General features: G+C 32.7%; 1 protein-coding gene across 1 annotated transcript in view; it reads right to left on the bottom strand.

The window, feature by feature from the left end:
• DIAPH3 (diaphanous related formin 3) overlaps positions 1 to 21,660 on the bottom strand; it is a 423,660-nt gene that overhangs the window by 290,628 nt on the left and 111,372 nt on the right. The window contains exons 7-13 of the mRNA XM_044670603.1: positions 20,215 to 20,351; positions 18,908 to 19,013; positions 9,231 to 9,341; positions 8,556 to 8,674; positions 8,032 to 8,148; positions 1,301 to 1,419; positions 1,132 to 1,196 (exon numbers count right to left, since the gene is read on the bottom strand). Of these exons, the coding sequence (XP_044526538.1) occupies positions 1,132 to 1,196; positions 1,301 to 1,419; positions 8,032 to 8,148; positions 8,556 to 8,674; positions 9,231 to 9,341; positions 18,908 to 19,013; positions 20,215 to 20,351 (774 nt within the window). The remainder of the gene's footprint in view (positions 1 to 1,131; positions 1,197 to 1,300; positions 1,420 to 8,031; positions 8,149 to 8,555; positions 8,675 to 9,230; positions 9,342 to 18,907; positions 19,014 to 20,214; positions 20,352 to 21,660) is intronic.

Raw genomic sequence — 21,660 nt, 5'->3', positions numbered from 1 at the left:
TACTGTTCAGGGAATCACCTTTAAGAGCTTTGCTGTACACTAGCTATAAAACCTATCACCAACAAATGCAATGGTGATTTAGAGGTTAGAGGGAATGTAGGTTCAAAAAAAAACATAACACTTCTCAGTGCCTTAATAGTGGCTTTGTCTAAGAATGGTGAGAAGAAGGGCAATTAATAGAAGTATTTTTGTGCCTAACAAATTGCACCAAAAGGTCCAAAGGATAGCAATACATGCAGTTTTAAATTTGTGAAACACCTTGGGCATATAGATTTCCCCTACCCATGTGCCTCTCTACAAGATTTCTATTAATGTGTGTCCATTCTCCTCGAGAGACACTAAAAACATTGATGAGAATATCCTAGATCAGCAACCTTTTTGGTCGTGAGAGCCATAAACGCCACATTTTTAAAATGTAATTTCGTGAGAGCCGTACAGTGCTCACAGTGTGCACTCCTGTAACAGCGCCTGAAAAAAAATGGACTTTATGGCTCCTGCAGAAAGAGCCATATCTGGGCCTCGAGAGCCATACGATGCTGACCCCTGTCCTAGATCTAGGAGTGGACAGTGATTTGCTTTCTTGGTTTTGCTTTCTATTGATTAAATTTTATCATTGTTGCTCTTTTATTTATTAATTTAATGAATTTTTTTGTGATTAGGAGTGAATAGGTGCCCCTGTGGCTGATGGATTTTGTATGAATACAAAGTACATCCATCAGTGGGGGCTCAGGAGCTGGAATGGTAAATAAAAATATATATCTCATATACATGAAAACATTGTGGTTACTCCAAAGACCCTTTGAGAAAATAATGAGTTTCAGTGGCATGACATATACTCCTCTGGTAATCACCAAAAGGCCAGCATGAGTACAAGTTGAAAGAATGAGCAGAGAAAGAGAGTGAAGGTACAAACTACAAACTATGTCCAAGTAACCTAAGGAAAAAGAAATTGAGGATAGACAAAACTGAAAAATTTCAGATTCTAAAGAAATTCAAGAACAGAATACAAAAATATTTCTCAGAAAATATATGTGGTTTTTCCCTTAGGCTAAAAGACTTTTTAAAAATTCCTCTATTTCCAGGAGTCCATGATTACTATTCTGTAATACCCATTTCATCACTGATACTTACTTTCTTGGAAAATTCTGACACCTTCTCTTCAAGTTCTTCCAGTCTTGCTTGATCTACACAAATATCTGCAATTATAAAATTGAGAAATTCCTAAATTATCTATTCTTGAATACCTTCACAAACTTAAATGGTTTTCTTTTAAGTTTCCATAAAAAAATAACATACTTACCAACAAATTGTCTCAAATCTACATCTAATTTTTTTCGATATGTAAAATCAGGATCTGTTCCATCTTTATGTAATACTATCTGAGATATGCAGTCATCAATTAATTTGAAATACTGTGGTCTAAAGCCAAAAGAAGAGAAAAGTCAAAACCACATTGGTAATATGACAAGTATCTTTCTTATACCTCAATAAAATGCTCTTATTAAAAGCCTAGCTTTTAAATTCTGATGTTGACAATGACAAAAACAATCATAATACATTTAACATAGGGCTAGTGTTAAACAAAATAGTTGACCCTTTTTGTACATAGCCTTTTACTGACATTGTAGAACCAGGATCAAATTATTCCACCAAAATCTGATTACAGTTAAATTTAGTCCCTCTAACTTTCAGACAGAAATCACAGATTTCCCTAGAAGAAAAAGTAATGGATCTGAAGAAAAGAAATGTAATAATTCTGAACTAAATTAAGAGTATCACAGAAATACAAATTTTGCAAATTAGAATCTGATATTAAGAAGCTTTTAGTACAAAATGTATATTCAAATAATCCATGCTACAGCATATTCTAAAAATATTCATCTAACCCGTTTGAAGACTTCAACAGACAAAGAACATCTTGAGGTGGCCCATTTCACTTTTAAATAATTAAAATACTGCAAATTTTGTCCTCACAACAATGCTAATTTGATTTCTCTGCTATTTCCATCCATTGTTTCCACTGGAACAATTCCACCTCAAAAGAAGAGTGGTTCAAATATTTTGTAATGTCTTCCTGCCTTTTCTTCTTTAGGTTGAAATTCCCGAAGTCTTTATATGACATGAATTAAAGGCCTATAACCATCTTGGTCATGGGTCCCTTAGACACTATTCAGCTTACCATATCCTTCTTAAACTGTGGTGGCCCAAACAGAACACAAATTCCAGATGAGGCTTGATAAAGGCATAATACAGTACCATCTCTTTATTCTTGGAATCTATGCCTCTCTTAATGCTATCCAATTGCTATAATTATTAAGACTGCCACATCATACTGCTAATTTATAATCAGCTTAGAATCCACTAAAACCTCAAGATACTTTTTAAAAACTTGTCTCCCTCACCTTGTTCTTGTGAAGTTAATTTTTTTGTTCTCAAACATAAGATCTTTCATTTTCCCCTATTAAGCTGCAGCTTATTATAGTCAATCTAATTGTCTGACCTGTCAGGATCTTTTTGAATCTTATCTCTGTAATTCAACATGGTAGCTATCTTTCCTGGTTTTTATCACATGCAAACTGAATGAGCCTTCCCTTTATGTTTTTCTCTAAGTCAGTGGTAAAAATATTAAGTTGCATACGGCCAAGTGTAGATCCCTCAATTCTACTGAAGACCTACTGCAATGCTGACACTAAATAATCAACAACTATTTTTATGTCCAGACATCTATGTAGTTAAGAATTATATTATCATATAATCGATATTCTTTTATATTCTGCAAGAGAATGATTTAAACACTTTATCTGCACTTTGTTAAAATCCAGGTAAATTATATCTACAAGATTCCCTTCATCTACTAATTTAACAATCTTGTCAAAAAACGAAATGAGGTTAGTCTGCCTTGATTTGTGACCTTTGTTTTCTATGGTCCTTTTCTTAGAAGACAGTGCAATCACATCTGAAAAGTTAGGTAGATCTCCTTCTCTGAAATTTTATATCATCTTCTCTAAATTTTCATTACTACAATCTGATTCCCCAACACTCTTCCTCAATAATTCAAGTGTATGCTTCATGCATCGCTTCTCCAATTTTTCTTACTATTACCCTGCAAGACTTCAACATCAATGTTGATGACTAAACAAAATAAAATCCAATGATCTCTCCTTCACCTCGGTCATCTCATGTTACAGCTACATCCTTGTATGATTCAAAGATTGTTCTACCTTTAAGATCCCCCAAACAGGTATCTTTTGCCTTAATTACCATTTATTATTCTACCTGCTTCATATCAAATATAGTTATAGTTCACTCATTATTACTCTTGAACTTAGTAGAAGTGCTATTGGCTTTTTACTTTTAAAAAATGAAAATTTTAAAAGCATCAACAAAAATGAACTAGTCACTTCGTAAAGAAACTAAAAATGCAGATTGCATATGAAACTGTAGGTTTCTTAAGTATAAATTCAATTTTTAAAATTGTCCTGTGGCTCCTTCTGAACTACTTTCTGAACTTTCTCTGTATTCCCTGTGCACACATCCCACCATAAAAAAAAAAAAGTCCTCCTCTTTTAATAGTGATAGTCAAACCAAAAAAAATTTATAAATATACCCTTGTCTAAAAATATTGATTCTGTACTGCTAGCCAGTCCATCACCACTCATCCAAGAGGTGGTAGCATACTTAATCATTATTCTTTAGAGTTCTTAATTCTTTCAAACATGTTTTCTTTAATGCAGTCATTGTATAAATTGTCCTCCTGACTCTATTAACTCTGCATCAATTCATACAATTTGACAGAAAGATACAAAACTGTTTAGCTGGATCTATCACTACTTTGAGCTATGTAATTATACTTTCATTAATAATGGGTAGTATTTTCATTCAGTCATCCAACAAATAATGACTTAGTATCTCCTATGTTCCAGAAAAAAATTGGGGTGCCGAGGGAAAATTGCAGGTAATTAATGAGGTAGAAATATGTTCTCTGCCTACAAAGAGATTACAATCTACTAAGTGTTATGAGAATTAAATGTAGGACTAGAATACCAAGCAGGAAGCAGAGTATTCACCATGCCTTAATTTGAAGGCTAAAAAAAAGTTTAGATTTATCAGATAAATAAATGAATGCAATTGATGTACTAGGGATGAAGTGATCATTTACATTAGAAAGATTAATCTGACAATGATATATCAGATGGAAAGGAAAGAGGAAAAGACAGGAGGCAAGATATTTGTACGGTTTAAAAATATAACAGAATTTTAGAGTTTTAAGGTACACCAGCAGTTTGCTAAATCTAAACAAGGAAACATAATGTGACTTCCAAACCCACTCCTACAATATTCATGAAAAGTAACCTTCACCACTTCCCAGCTGTGTGACCCTGGGCAAGTCACTTGACCCCCATTGCCTACCCTTACCAATCTTCCACCTATGAGACAATACACCGAAGTACAAGGGTTTAAAAAAAAAAAAAAGTAACCTTCAAATCTATGTGTCAATACCTTCAGTGACAAGAAATTCAATATCTTCTAAGGTAATCCATTCCACTGTTAAATGAGTAACTGGCATTCAATTTTCCTAATCAGACTATTTATAGCTCCTATCCAGGAAAAAAAGGAAAAAGAAAAAAACAGAAAAAGAAATAGAAGTCAAAAGAATGGAATAAAAACCAAGACATACATGTCAAGTCTCACAGAAGGCAAGACAAAAGAACAAGGAGGAAATGATCAAGTTTCTAGTACTTTGGAGAAGTCATGAAGGAGGAATATGAGTAGGTAAAGCCATTGGATTTGATCATTGTGTCATTGATTACTTTTTAGAGAACTACTATTACAGAGTGGTAGAAAAGAAAGCAACATTGAAGGCTGAAGAGTGAAAAATACAGAAAAGAAGGTAGGTAGTACAGGCTACTCCTATAATTTTGTGAATAAACAATAGCATATACATGGAAAAGCAGCTTGAGGAATGGGCAAAGTAATTTTCTTTTTTAAAAAATTGGGGCAGCAGGGTAGCTCAGTGGATTGAGAGCCAGACCTAGAAACAGGAGGTTCTGTGTTCAAATTTGACCTCAAACACTTCCTAGCTGTGTGACCCTGGGCAAGTCACTTAACCACCATTGCCTAGCTCTTACTGCTCTTCTCCCTTAGAACCAATACATAGGATTGATTCAAAAATAGAAGGTAAGAAGGTAAGACAGAAGGTTAAAAAAAAAAAAAAAAAAAAAAATGGAATTGTTGAAACAAGAACACATTTGTAGGTACTGAATAAGACCCTCTCCAAGGCAAAAGGTCCATGTTAACTAGGAAAGAAAGCAAATTACAAAGGAAAAAATGTTGATTTGGAATCACAGGACCTGACTTGAATTCAGCTCTTCAATTCACCACCTAGGCAACTTTGGGAAAGTCATAGGAAAGATATGGATGAATACAAAGATTAGAGAAAGCTCAGCACTATATTTAACAATAATAATAAAGCTTGGGCCCAGATAAAAGGGAGAAAGGGTATAACCCTTGTTCAACTACAGTGATAAAAGAGCTTTATGTGAAACAATCACTGTTATCAGTTGATATTCCTTAACTAGTTTTTTCCTTTTTTGTAAGAAAAGCTCACTGTGAGTATGAGAAATGACCATGATATAAAAATATCAGGCATCAATAACACATGAACAAAATGCAAATAAATGAAAAAGATTGTGTAAAAGATGGGATCAAGAGGACAGAGAAGAAAACAAAAGTTAGACAACAGTTGTTGCCATTCTGAGCATACATTAGCGATGTATAAAATAATGCTCAGATCTAAAGAACTAGAGAAGGGAAATGTGCTTTTCTTTAAGGTAAAAAAGAAGACAGTATACGAATGAACTTAATCACTGGAAAATTCTGCAATTAATGGGATGATTAGTGATGTGAGGTAGACTAAATGGCCAACTCTAAAAATTTATACTTCTGTACACCTAGGAGAAGTTTTCCTTAAAGCCACTTTCATTAGACATTTCTTCTAACCAACTCTCATCTTTGTCATCAGCCCCAGTTTCCTCAGACTTCTCCTTCATCTCAAATTCTAGAATTACCTTCGTTTTGCTAAAAGTTTCCACTCTTGACTTTTTGAAGACAGTCAAGATAAGGAAAACCCAAGAAGCATAATATCAATTCCTTACCTGAAAACTCTTTGTCCATAAGGAAATTATTATGTTTGAAAAATAGTTTGCTATATTTTGTCATGTTCAAAGTTTTTAAGCACAAAAGGAAATGAAGGGTAGGTGCTTTAAAGGAGTAAAAGACTTCAAATTTCAAATGTCAAAAAAAGTTATAAAATGTTAAGTAGATCTATTTGAAGAGAACAATAGGAACAGGTGAAAGAAAACAAGGATACAGAAGTTCTGAAGGATGGTTTATAGGCTCCACACTTGCTATATAGTCACTAAAGTTTAGGCAGCATTCTACCTTGCTGGATAAAATCATGAAAATAAGTAGGGCCTGTGGAAATTAGAGGAACAGCAGTTCTTTGTTGTGAACTAGGGAGAGTTTTTTGGTTTTTTTCAAATTCTGGATTAAAATAGACAGGATTCCTGGGAACATGTTAAAATCAACACTTAATAAAAGCTTTGATTTCTGTAAAAGGGAAGAGGGACTTATTTTAGTTTTAAATTTAGTTTAGTTTAGTTAACTTAGATTTAGTTTCTATGTCTATGTTTATTTGGGGTTTTGGCTTTCTATTACAAAAATGAATAATACGGAAATAGGTGATATATACATGTATAACCCAATAGAATTATTTGTCATCTCCAGAAGGGGGAAAAAAAGGGAAAGGGGGAGTGAGACAACATGAATCATGTAACCAGGGCAGGGGGGGTGGGTGGGGAATTAAAAATAAATGAATAAAATTTTAAGAAGAAACAAAATTTCCATAAAACTTCTAATGTCAATGCTTATAATTTTCAATGTTATTTCTATCTTCATTTCTAATAAAAGGATACTGAAATAGAATCTGAGTACCCATTATTTTTTATTTTATGACACTAATCTTGAGATAATTTTTCATTATGTTCCTGCAGTAAAATAATTAAATGCAGCTTGTAATTTAAAAAAAGTATAATTTGTTAAAATAGACAAACTAAATATTGGAATTCATTCGCTGACAAATCAATCTAATTTGGTGGTAGCTAAACAAACAGTGTCACAAAACCGCAGAAAATAAGAGCTTATGAGGAAACAGTATTGGATTCTAGCCAATTCAGTGGCAGCAAATATCACTGGCCAAAAGAGCAACATATGAAATTATAATATACCTATCTTGTTACTCCCAACACTTTTGAATTTTAGTATATGTTCTGTAAAAGCAATTGCCAGCACTTTCAAAAAGACTTCAAGAAATTTCAAGATTCAAACTTTTAAAAATTACATGTGAAAACAATAAAGAACTACAAATTAACCCTTTCAGTGACATCATTTTAAATTGACATAGGCAGTAATACTTTTGAATATATCTTTTAAATATCTTTTAAAAAACTTTCTACTACTTTAAAAAACAAAAATTAGTATTCTTTAGGTAGATTTCTTGGGGGGCCACTATATTATATAGTAAGCATAAAGACATCTCATTTAGGAATTTGAAAATTACCCAGAAAATATTGCCAAATACACTTCACATTCAGCACATACAAGATTTATATATTACTAAAACATGATGGTAGAAATGAAGGAAAAAAAATACATCAACTTGCTGACAAATACCTGATCCACTAATAATTAGTAACTCAAGGACTTTACATGGCTTCCTAAATGAAAGTAGCTTTAGTGAACTCAAGTATCCATTGAATGACGATAATACAATGTATAATAATATAACCAAGCATTTAATATCTTAACTTTTTAAACATGTCATCTAAAGCACATGAGACCTAAAAACTAACCTACCACTTATAAAATAAAGCAGAAAATATAAAGGTTACTTCTAGCTAAAATTATAACATAATTTTAGAAAATAAACTGCACAATAAAAGTATGGATATACATTGGTCTGACTCAGCTTACCGTATATAATAATCATTTCTGATGAGCAAAAGATGTTGAAGTATAGAAAGAAAATATCCTTCTGCTCTAGTTTCCTTCACTGTGTTCCATAACATATTGTAAACTTCATTCACTTCAGTAAATCAGTTAAGGAACAAATGAATGTATGGAAATATAAGTGATAAAATTATTCTATTTTTTTAAACAAACAAAATTTAATTCTTTCTTTCTTTTAAACTAATGTAAATTAAACCCAGCTCATTATTTTGGCATTCAGATATTCTGATATTTTGCAGTTAATGGTCTTTGTCCTCAAGGGTCCAAGTATACTGTCAACAAAACTATTTTCTAAAAATATATCCACCAACAGATTAAAAGCATAATTAACATTGTTTTTGGCCATTAGGGTTATTCCCCAACTGATATTTTACAAAGATTCTATTGCATTAGTTTAGAATTAAATTCTCATTTCTCATAGATAGCAAGTCTTTAAAATGTCCATATTTCATGTTCAAAAGAAACTTTATTTTAGGCCAAAAGGATATTCAAGTTCAGCTTTGATGTCTTCTAAACGATGAGAAAATTCAATAAAATCTTCCTCTTTATTTTCATCAAACACTTTAAGTTGGATATCTAGGCTCTCACTTTTGATATGTCTCAGAGTCTGCAATAAAATTAAATAGAAATCACTCATAAGTCATTCTGGCTAGAGTATTCCTTTCAAAAGATGACATTAAATAATTATAAAAGTAATGCTAACTTTAAAAAAATCCTGAATAGTGATTATAATTGAGCTGGATTAAAATGTCCATTTTTATTTTTAGCATATACTATGAAAATATGTTTTTTTTTTAAATTTTGAAGAACAAAGATCTTAGTTCATATTTCAAAAACCGATTTTCTTCATATTCTGTCAGTTTTTTCAGCAACGCCTAATAGCTAATTATTTTTCCATTCAAATAAATCTCCTAATTTAAATTGATAGAGCAATGTTTCTTTTAGTGTAGTCTGAGTACTCTTGGGTGTGCCCAAAATCCCTTAAATATCTGCAAGATCAAAAGTATTTTCATAACACTAAAACATTTTCATTTCTAATATCTAATATCAACAGACATAAGTAACTCAAAAAAAAATAATTTTTAAGAATATAAAAAGGCTCTAAGTCCAAAAAGTTTGAGAAACAGTAATATCTAGAGATAGAGAAACGATAGGGCACTTACAGGCAGTATTTGTTTCAATCCACAACGCATAAACTCATTTCTGATGTGAAGTCTGAAGTCTAAGTCATCAGGAGATGTAACAAGGGCATTGATGAGTTGCATACAAGCTACCTACGACAGAAAATATTAAGAGAATTACTGTTAACAGGAACAAATGTAAAATACCTAGTTTTTTTAAAAGCTACAGAATCTCCACTTTCACAATAAGACCAAGGTTTTAAATAATGCTAATTGTAATTGAAATATTTTAGTGAAACTAAATCCAAGCATAGAGGCATCCAGTTAGCACAATGAATAAGAGCAATGGGCCTGACTCCAGTTTCAGACACTTATGACCTCAGGCAAGTCATTTGACCCTCTTTTGCCTTAATCTTTTCATCTATAAAACAAGTTGAGGAAGAAAGTGGCAAACCACTCCAGCACATTGGCCGAAAAGCTCCAAAATGGAGTCGCAAAGAGGAAGACACAAATGAAATGAGTCAACAATAACAAAACCTAAGCACAATTTTTTTCATTTATATGATAGAGATTGCTACTGTATTATAAAATCTATTCTACTTAGAGAAGAAAACTCTTGCTCAAATCTGTTGCTCAAATTCCACTAAATATTCACAAACAGATCTTAATCAGATCTTAATGGCTGTGAATGTCTCCAAAGCCAATCAATTATAAATGCTAAAGTCACTAATAGTAAGGGATATGTAAATTAAAATAACTGGAGGTGCCATTTTACATCCTCAGCATTTATTACATACTTGATATACACTAAAAGTGTGTTGATTAAAAAGACAAAAGAGAAAGATGGGAAGTGTTGGAGAGATTGTAGGAAAATGAGACCACTAAATACACTGTTAGCAGAGCTCTGAGCTGATGCAATCATCCTGAAAAACAACTTGAAACTATAACTAAAAAGTCACTAAATTGAGTAAGTAATTTTGATATTAAGCATGTCCTCCTAGAAAGTCAAGGACAGGAGAAAAAAGATCTTTATGTATAAGGATATTTGAAGTCATGAGATCAAAAGCTGGAAACAGAATAGCCTATGAAATGGGGATTGGCTAAACAAATTGTTTTTATATGAAAAATGAAATTTATTATGCCATAAGAAATGTAATTTTACATTTTTGCTCACATAAATGGTTATTTTGAAAAGTAAACTGAATCAGCTTAATAAAATTCATTCTTTTGTATACAATTATTTTATTTAGGTTATAAATTGAACTAGATCATATTGTTTTATTATATATTACTATCAATACATTATTTGCTGTTGTATACAAATAAACACACTATCTCAATTTTTATGTGCTTTAGGCAATATGTTGGTTTTGAAAAACTGGAAAAAATTTGTATGAACTGATCCAAAATGAACTGAGCAAAGGACTACTATGAAAAACGGCTATCTACTTCCATAGAAAAAACAGATGGAACCTGAATGCAGATTGTAGAATACTATCCTTCACTTTTATTTCCTCCATGAATTTTTCTCTAGTGTAAACTATATGTATCTTACTTCATGTCATGTACTTCTCAGGAAGAGAGAAGGGTAGGATGGAAAGAACATGGATACAAAATGTCAGAAAACAATTATTAAAAATTGTATTGAAAAAATACTGAAAAAATTTATTTCATTTTAAAAAATGAAGTGAACAGAACTAAAAGAACACTTTATGTAATAAGAATAACGTGAAAGAACAACAATTTTGAAAGATTTTAGAAGACTATTCATTGCATTGACCTAGCACAACTTTAAAAGACAAGATGAGGGACTATCTCCCATTTCTGTGGCAGAAAGAATTAGACATGAATTTTCAGATATAGTCAATGCATTTATTTTCTATGCTTGTCTATACGTATGTGTTACACAGGGGATTTTACCTAAAAAAAGATGGATAATGCATAGAGATTGGTATAGAAAAAGAGAAGAAAACATTTTTAACATGTTGAAAAAAATACAGAAGTCACATAGGATGCAATGAGGGCAAGCAGAGATTTACTTCTGTAATTCATGTAACTAAAGTTTCAGCTTAAAAGTGAAAGATAACATCATTTTTCTAATAATTTAATCATTAAAAAGAAGTTTCTACATATAAATATTATAATAAATTACAGTAAAATTAGAATATGAAAACTTTTAAGGTTTTTTTATCTTGCATAAATAACTTTTAGCAAAAGGTTTTTAAAAATCCAGAAATGCACAATACTGGTTGAGAAAAGAGAAATGTTTAGATAATACAAATTCTCTACATTCAGAGGAATTCCCAAAAAAGGGAAGAATGAGCATGAGCAAGGGAAAAGAGGTATAGGGGCAAAGAAGGTTACTAACAAAGTAATTGAAAGACACTGAGCAGAGAAGCGATATTATGAGATCTTTGCATAAAGATTATTCTTGAAAAAATATGAAGGGTGGATTAGAAGAAGTCAAAACTGAGGTATAACAATAATGATCATGACTTCAGAGAACTAAGATTGAAGTATGACTATCATTTCTTGACACAGAGGCTAAACTATTGTCAAAGATGGTCTGAGTTATAATTTTATTTTGCTTAACTTTTAACAATAGCTGCAAGTATAGTTTGAGGGATGTGAAGGAGTAAAGTGAATTAAACATGTTTTTTAAAAAAGAAAAAGTGTGTCTATGCACTTTGATTCACAGATTCCACTGTTAGATATCAATGTCAAGGAATTCAATGACAAGAAATAAAACCCAATATACAACAAAAATATTTATAGCAGTCATGTTGTAGTAGCAAAGAAAAGGAAATAAAGTATATGTCCATTGAGTAGCTAGCCAACCAGCAATACATAAATGTAAAAGTATACTAATGTGCTGTAAGAAATGATGACTATAAAATATATAGATGAGTATGAAAAGACTTATATGAACTGATACAAAGTGAAGCAAGAAGAACTAGGAAAACTATATGACTTCAATAGTGTAAGTAAAAATAATCAAAATTGAATGCTGGGATATTATAACCAAGCCTGGCCCCAAAGAAGACATATGAAAAGGCACCTCTCCCTTCACTTATTCACACAACTAAGGAACTAAAGATATGGAATAAGTATATCATGTCAAACTTTTTCAATGTGTTGGTTAACTTTATTTAAATCTTTTTCCAGTTTTTCTTATTCTTTGTCATGAGGAACAGAGTTTATTTGGGAAGGAGACAGGATACATACTAAGAAATACAAACAATAGAAAAATTAAAGACTATCAATAAAAATGTATATTTTTTTTTTACTTAAGAAGAGAGAATAAAGAGTGGAAAGGTTATTGGAAACCTACTATAGTAGTTGAAGCAAGGGATAGTGAGAGCCTATACAGTGATCCCTCACCTATTGCTAGAGTTACATTCCAAAGGCATTATACTTATTTTATTATTTTTTGATGGTAAGCATCTTCCTTTGGTGTTTCGGTTCACTGCCAGAAGCCTTAAAAGGCACAAAATGTTTGGGTGACATGAGCTTGAGATAAATTCAAAATTTTATGAAAAAACACAAACTCCTCAGAACAACACTATGAGGCAGCGATTAGGTGTTGATGTGAATTGGACAAAGAGATACTGAATCTATGGGTACTGTGAGAGAGAGCAAACAGACCGATGCTACAGTCACTGAGCCAGTCAGAGCCCAGGATACAAAACACAGCACTGTGGTTGGTCACCTTTCATTCCATCAGCCAATAGTGTTCATGTACAATTGTTGGCAAACTTGTGCAAGCAGCAGTGGCTGTACTGCATTTCCATTGTGTACAGTACGGTATTCATCCACAAAATACCGTGATATAGTGAAAATTCCATGATACAAAATTAGATATACATTTTTTTTTACAGTGAAGCTGAGATAAATGAACCACAATATTTTGAGGGATAACTGTACTATGAAAATATAGTAGAAATACAACAAATAAAAGGAAAAGATGATGCAAAAGTTAAATAGCCATGATATGATAAATGAAGAGCTATAACAGAGTAAAAGATAGTACGTAGTTATTAATATAAAAGGCAAAAAATATGAAACAACAACAAAAATGGCAGCACTAAATTGTTTTAAAAGAAGAGGTAAAGGGAGAAATATAATTAGCCTGCTTTGGGGCATTTTAAGCTTAAAATACTGGAAGATATAATTATAATGTCTTATAGGCAGATGCATAAATGAGTTTGGAGCTCAAGAGCAGTGATCAAAAGAATCTATCTAGGCCAGCTAAGTAATACAATGGACAGATAGCTAGGCCTAGAGACAGGAAGTCCTTGGTTGAAATCTGGCTTTAGACGGTTTTCTAACAGTGTGACTCTAGGAAAGTCCATTAACTCCAAATACCTAGGTCTTACCACTCTTCTGCCCTGGAATCCATATTTAATAATGATTCTAAGATGGATGGTAAGGGCTTTGTTTTGTTGTTGGGTTGTTTTTTTTAATCTATCCATCAACAAGCAGTTATCATCCTCTGGATTAACCTCACTTTTGACTCAGAGATTAGTTTCATGATCCACGTTGAAAGATAAGGTCTTTGATTTTTGAAAGAAGTGTAGGGCTGTTCAAAGAACTTTGACATTTTCCACATATAATCTAGGCTAATGTTTTCCTCCTTTTTAAAACAAGATCCAAATCACTAACTGTCTAAGATATAGGTAATGATGGACAAAATATAGTTTCTATAAAATATATGGTGTATTCTGGAAAGTAAACATTGTGGATTCGTTTGTTTTTTCCTATGTGGATAGCAAGGCCACTTAAATAAATATCTCATTTAGGAGGCTCTCCAAAGTTCCAGAGCTTGATATAATCATAACAATTTCTTCTGCAAACAGTACGCAGAGCACCTCACCGCCCCTCTCTGTTTTGTATTCTGCACTAGATTTGTTCCACAACAGTATATTATTTCCTTTGGCAAGGATACGTAACTTTGCTTTATGCATTGTGTGATATTAATGATCTGAGGCTTGTAAAACAAGGTTACCTCTGTTGTGATATCCTTCAAGAAATCTCATAAATTTTGACATGTATTGGAAACAACTTTTTGGAGGAGAATTTTTAAGGCTGCAGTTTGCTCTATCTAATAAAATGTTTTATAGTCAAAGAACAATAAGAATAGTGGAGTTTTCAATTTCTTCTTCTTCTATTTACATTTTCCAGTTAAAAACTAGCATTTATCAAGTACTTTCTATTTGCCAAGCACTATGCTAAGTGTATCAAATGAGATAACACTTATAAACCGCTTTACAAACCTCAAAATGACTATACTAAATGCTAGTGATTATTGTTGTTGCCATAGCATACAAGTATAGTTTTACTGAGTCTATTTGTACCCCTCTGTATCATCTCATGTAAATACTGAAATAGTTTTCAAAATTTTCACATTCATCATTTCTGACAGTGAAATAATATCCCATTACATTTAATTACAACAATTTGTTTAACCAGTCCCTCATCAATGGGCATTGACTTTGCCCTTTGACCTCCACCAAACTCTTTAAACCATCTCCTGTATTTCATCAGGAGTGCGCCAATCATTTCACAAACACAAAAAGAATTTTAGTCATATACCATGAGCTCCTTCTTTACAACTCTACCCCAGAAAAACTCTTTATTTCATCCTGTATTCTCTCCTCCTATATTTGGAAAAACATGGCCATTCTCCTTGCCTAGGCCAGCCCTTCCACTTGTTCTCTTGATCACAATCTCTTCTGAAACTTTGGCATTTGATGAGTCCCTTTTCATCCCTCAATCTCTCTCCCTGTTGCTACAACTAAGGACATATATTCTTCTAGGAGAACTAAACCATCTCATTGCTCTACCACCTGCTCAAATCAATGTCATATTTCTTATTTCACAGTCAAATTCCTTTTTTTAAAAGCTTGCATAACACAATGATCTGAGACAATCCTGAAAGACTTATGATGAGGAATGCTATCCACTTCCAGATAACTATTGAAGTCATCTTTCACATCAGTTTATATTTTGGTTTTATTTTGGGGTTTTGGTTATGTATGCGTGTGCTCTTACAACAGTGACCAACAGGGAAGTGTGTTCTGCATGACAATAAAAAGATTTTTTTTTAAAAGTGCTGGAAGCCAGCCAGCAGTTTCCAGGTATCTTGAAAGGTGTAATGATTTAGCCAAGAGAGAGGAAGAGAGTCAGAGACACAGTGGATTTTCCAGAAGCTGTTCTCTCAGACTTCCTACGAATCTTTATTTTTATAACTTTCTCTCACAGTCACACAAATACTGGGAAAATTTCAAATTCAAAACAGAGAAGAACCCAATTTCTCATATCAATTATGTTTTAGTCTAAACAAATTTCAAGACTACCAAGACCTTAGATTATCCAATTATTATTTTGATAACAGACCTTCAACATGTTCCAAAAATGGATTAGTGTGAGAAATCTCAAATTTAAGGGGACAAGTCTAACGTGGGAAAGTAGCAAAGTGTGAGAATATTTTGGTTTCATAGGATTAAATTCAGTGTGAGAAAGGATTGAGGAAAAAAATTGTTTTGTCATTCTGTGGCCTTCAAACTCTGAGACAGAGAAAAGAGCAGCTTCTATTTCACTGAGGATTAATTATTAACTCATTAAGTGCTAGTTTATTATAAGGAGAATTCTATAATGGGAGATCTATAAATGGATCTCTATAAAGAAATCTTATATCTATACTACAAAACTTGAGGCTATCCTAAAATTATAGACTGTAGTAATTTTAATAATAAAAAGTATTAATCAGAAGAGAGTCACACAGAGGGGTCTGATTGGGTGTCCATCCATTCTATGGCCTGATTTTCAGACAACAGGGATCAATGTAAGGCTTTGCTGTTTACACTGACTTGATGGACCCTGATGGAGTCTCTTATTTCTCTGAGGGGCTCCCAACAAAAAAGAATGCATATACTTCTTGATTCCAATTCCTACCCTTTCACTTATTTATCAACCACTTGTCTTTGATCTAAGCATGCTAACATTAATTTAACTAAGTCTAAGATTTAGTTTACTTTGTTTTACTAGAGTAACTAGAGTAGAGAGATTAGAGCCTAGAGTTCAAATCCTACCTCTCATTCTACCTGTGTGATCACGATTTGACTTAAATTTTCTACCCCTCAGGTTTTCCATTAGTAAAACATGGGCCTATGGTGTCTACCTCACACAGTTAAACAATTAGCTGAAATAATAGATGTAAGCTGTTCTGCAAACCTTAAAATGCTATCTAATTGTCAGATGCCATTAACATTGCTGTTATCTCCTGTGCTACTTTGTTCCTAAAAAGCTCTGTCATAAGAGGAGATGCTGCCTGTGCCGGGTGCACAGGAGAATGAGGGCAAAAAGGAGGAAGAGAGAAGGTCTGTCTTAACAGACAGAAAAGAGGCAATAAATGGAATGTCATGTTCAGGAACAATGAATGAATTAGCTTTTCTGAAGCAAAGTGACCAAAAGAGAATACTGCATCATCAGCCCGAAGAGATGGGCTGGTTCGGATTGTGAGAGGCTTTAAATGATAAACAGAAAGGGCCGCATTTTATCTTCTAGGCAATAAGGAGGCACTGAAGCTTAAGCTAGGGAATGAGATGGTGTCGATTACATTCTTGTGTAAGCACTCTTCAGGCTCCATATATTGACTTATTGAAGAAGTTTCCCCAATTGGGGAATGGATATTTATTGGTTCCTGGCTAGTTAATATTAGAAGCAAGAGGTATTTCAATTGATTTCATTTGGTTTGGGGGATTGGGGGGTGGGTCTGAGGGTTTTCATTTTGTTTTATTTGGGGAAAGGGGATAGTGATGAGGGGAAATTGGAGGATTCTGACTTCTCAACAGATACTATTGTATTTATAGAGTCATATTATTAAATAATGATTTTCAATTGTTTTGTATGATTTTGTACTGTGCTGCAGCTACATTATAGATTACTTGGATTTATATGATTTTGTGACCTAACTTGTACACCTAAATATCATTCATAACCTGATGCTACACTGAAAAATGTAACTTGACTTTCTAATGCACTTGTGTGCTATTCTGCAATAGAAATCATGTCACATTCTCTTATTATACTGTAAAATTAACACAGCAGGGGTTGTGTTTTCACAACATGACATATCCACTAGTGTTCCATGGCTGAATAAATATCTGTTGCATTGAATGGCCTCACAACCCATCTTTTGTAACACTAGTGTTCTCTCAGAAACTCTACATTCACATCTTCAAATTCCTCTAAATATCTCAACCTGGCACCTTAAATTACACATATCCAAGATGAATCATTATTTTCCTAATACCTATTTCTCCTCTCAAATATGTATCTGCAGTACTACCACTTACAGCATCTCCTATGTTCCAAACTTTGGTGCTATCTTTGAATTCCTTCTCCTTCACCTGCTAGATCTCATCCTGGTGAGCCTGTCCCTTCTTTTATTATCTCTTGATTCCCTCCCCTCAGTCATCATTACCCTCCTGATCTAATGCAATATAACCTGCTAAATGCTTCTCCTACTTTCACCTTCTCCTCTATTCTAACAATCATATTCATTCCAGCTTAAATCTTAGATCTGGTCATTTCACTTTATTCAAAATCCCTCAATGATTCCCCAGAAATTTGAAAATGGTTATAGTGTCTTAACCTGACATTCAGTGCCCTCTATGATCTAGTACCACTCTACTTTTCCAGCCTTATCCCAAAAACCTCTTTCCATAATCTAAGCTCTAGTCAAACAGGCCTGCATGTATCTACTCATCCCTTTCTTGCTCCTGTTCCAATGTCCCATACTTTTCTCCCAGCATTAGTTCACATTATTTCCTATGCCTGGACTATCCTCTCCCAACAATTCCCTAACCCCTTAAAAAACTACTGAAATTCTACCATAGGTGCATAGTCGGATGAAGGTTTAAATTAATTAAAAGATTTGAATTCAAATCTCATTTCTGACATTCATTTAGCCATGTGACAATGGGCAACTCAATTCACCTCTCAAAACCTCAGATTCTTTATTTGTAAAAGAGGCATAATACTTACACTATTTATATCACAAGGTCGTTATGAGCAAGATACCTGGACATTCTGAAGCACTATCAAAATGTGAGTTTAATTACCTGCCCTTAAAGTGAGGAACTTTCCATTTCCCTAAAATCTATAACCACTGTGGAGGAAATTAGTCGTGATGATGTGGATGGGATGAAAGCCAAGTCTAAGAACATTTATTACAATCTGGATGTATCACTCCCAAGCGGAGCTTCTTGCAGGACCATCAATGAACCCTGTTCCTCCTGCTGCTAGGAACTGGCAACCTCCTTCCCGTGATTCCAGCTTAAATGTTAACATCTGCCCTCAGCCCCTCTAACTTGTACCTACATATCCATAGATGCCTCAATTTTGGCCAGATTTTTTCTTTAATATAAGATAAAAGATAATTAAAGGCCTTGTGCCTTATACATCATTGCTCGGAAAGATTTTTTTGTTCAATCTCTTTTAGGTTTCAAGACTTATTAAAAACTGAGATACTTCTATGGGCCATATACATTTCAAAAATTACTTTGTATGGCAAAGCAAAACGTTGAAGTGAAAACTTAAGTACATTAAATTTATCTACTATATTTCAAAAAGAAACCAAAAAAAGAAAAACATTAAAATTTTGTGAAAGGAGAAATAGAAACCTTTACCCTGTAAAATAGAAATAAAACACTTACCTGCAATTGTACTGAATTTTCCTGAAGACCTTCTACAATTGAAGAAAATCTATCAATTTTTTTTTCTTCTCCAGCTGTAGTTAGAGCTTCCAAAACGTCTTCAAGGCTATTAAAAATTGAAAATCAACTATTTATATTGGTAAACTGAGAACACAAAACATGACAATAAACCTTATCTAACTAAATAAAACTATTTAGAAAAAAATTAACCTTTTAGAACTTTGTGTTAACAACTTATTATAGCAAATCATATAAACTATTAAATATATATAAAATGTACATAAAATGTTTGTTCCACATTTTATGACACAGACAAAACACACAGCAGAGTATCTTGGAAAAGAGTACTAGATTTTAAACTCTCTAAATCACATAATTAGTTGCAATTTCTAAAAATCATCAAAACAAGTCAAAAATACAATTCTATTCTAAGAAATATTTGTTACAATGGAAACTATATTCATTGGGGAATCAATAAGAGTGATAAAATCTTATCTTGGATCTTAAAATTCCGTCTATAGCTATCTCTGTACCAATGTAAATATCCTCTCATAAAAACCCCTTAGATGGTCCTCCTAAAATGGGCCTTATCTAATTTGGTATCTTGTGTATTCAAAGATCATGGTTAGGATTATTTCTCAATCAGTGTATGTATTAATTCTTAGTGATTCTGAGTTCTTAGTAATGAGTAGTGGGACATCATTTTACATAGGAGGTTACTTTAATTTCTTATTTCCATATGAAATTTTCTTATGACTTAAGTTTCTAAAAACTATTTTCCTTAAAGTTATGCATAACAGCTTACCTGTACATTGCTAAAAAACATATTACATTAAACCAGTGACAAGTATTCCCATTTCAACTTAATAGAAGCAGATATTTGGCAAAAAAAAAAAAAATTTTTAAGATATAAAGGCAAGTATTTAGATAATGCCATGGGAATAATGTTTTAAAGCATATCATTACTAGGCAAAAAATTTCAGCTATAAGACCCCACACAAATCAAAAAAAGTTATAGAAATATAATCAAAGAAAATTTATTTTTCATGAAACTAAAACAGAAAATATAAAGGTAAAAACTATCAATTTTATAATGATAAACTATCAAATTTTATAAAATTTAATCATTCATTTAATTTTGCAAAAAAAAATAATAATCAAAATAATTAATTAATTAAATGCCAGTCGGGCAGCATTAAATTATAAAATCAACTTAAATAAAGTTTAAATAGGTTCTAATCAATATTTTAATGAAACAAAAGAATTAGATTACTGTAAAGTGTTATAAAATTAAATGGGACACTCACACATTTTCCTCCCCAACAATGCATATTGCAGAAAGAAGTTTAACAATATCCACCATCATGTTAGCTTGCTGGGGGTCCATGGCCTTGGCTAATAATGACAGACACTTTTCTTCTCCCATAATTCTTTCCAAGCCATACTAAAATATTTTGAATACAAAAATGTTAAAATTCTCATTTTTAACAAGTCTTCCAAAATGAATTTAGGTATGTTTAGTTAGATAACATATGCACTAACGATTTATTTTTTTTTTTTTTTAAGAATTTTAAACCCTTAACTTCTGTGTATTGACTTATAGGTGGAAAATTGGTAAGGGTAGGTAACGATTTATTTTTGTTTGTGTTCCACCACAGATTCCAAGAGGGAAAAACAAACAAAAAAATACAACACAACTGTCCCCATCATGGTTTTTCATACAGCAAAGGTAGCCATAAGAAATTAAATGAGAATTTTTTTGAGTGTTGCAGAAGCCACAGATAACATACAAAAGCCAGCATATGACACAGAAAAAGTTAAGAAACTCAAAAATATACAAAATTTATAATAATTAAGATATTTTATCTCTTAATACCACAAATATACACAATTTCTATATTAAGTTAAAATAAGTAAAAAAGAATATGAAAGCTAGCAGATGACATACAAAGGCTAGAAATATAGAATCTTTAAAAAGTAGATCTTAAAAGTTTAGTTTAGTGACATATGAATGCATATAAGGTACTGTAAGTACCTCATAAAAGAAAAAAAAAAAAATTCAGACTTCTTCTCTGGTATGAAGGGAGGACCAAAAAAAATCTTACAAGGATTTTCCAGATCGCAGGGATTCTGTATCCCAAACCCCTGTGATATAGAAGGGATACCTGTAACCATGCTTTGAGCAAAAACCATATATACTGGCTAAAGATGAAAATCCTAATATAAGAACAAAAGATGACAATAATAACTATTTTTTACACCTTAGACCAACATCTTTCATTTGCAAAATCTCTGGCTCCTCTTGTGTGACTTGATTCTCACAACCGTCCTCTTATCCTCATATATAGGAAATTAAATTTCAAAGAAATCATGACTTTCTTTCCCATGGTCCATCAGCTAAAGAGCTCAAGCTCAAATTAATGTCTTGTGACTAAACATCCAGTGACCTTTTCACTGGAACGTGCTGCCTTCTGAAAGGCACTGGAAAAAACAAAGAAAAAATAAAGACCTGCCCTCACAAAGGGAGCACATCCAAGTGGTATCATTTACCTGAGCACAAGAATGAGAATTTCTGAATTTTGTGAAAGCAGTGATCAGAAATTCAGCATCTACTTTGTAGAGAGCACTATGCTACATGTAGCAATGGTGTAAAAGATGAATCAAGAGAAAGGAAAGTAGACCTTAGAAGACCTTCCAGGACATTACTATAGCAGTATGGGTACCAAAGACCTCACACAGAGCAATGGAGTGGG

This window comes from Gracilinanus agilis, chromosome 3, assembly GCF_016433145.1.
Source record: "Gracilinanus agilis isolate LMUSP501 chromosome 3, AgileGrace, whole genome shotgun sequence".
NCBI classification, from domain to species: Eukaryota; Metazoa; Chordata; class Mammalia; order Didelphimorphia; family Didelphidae; genus Gracilinanus; species Gracilinanus agilis.
This window is presented reverse-complemented; position numbering and strand designations above follow the sequence as displayed.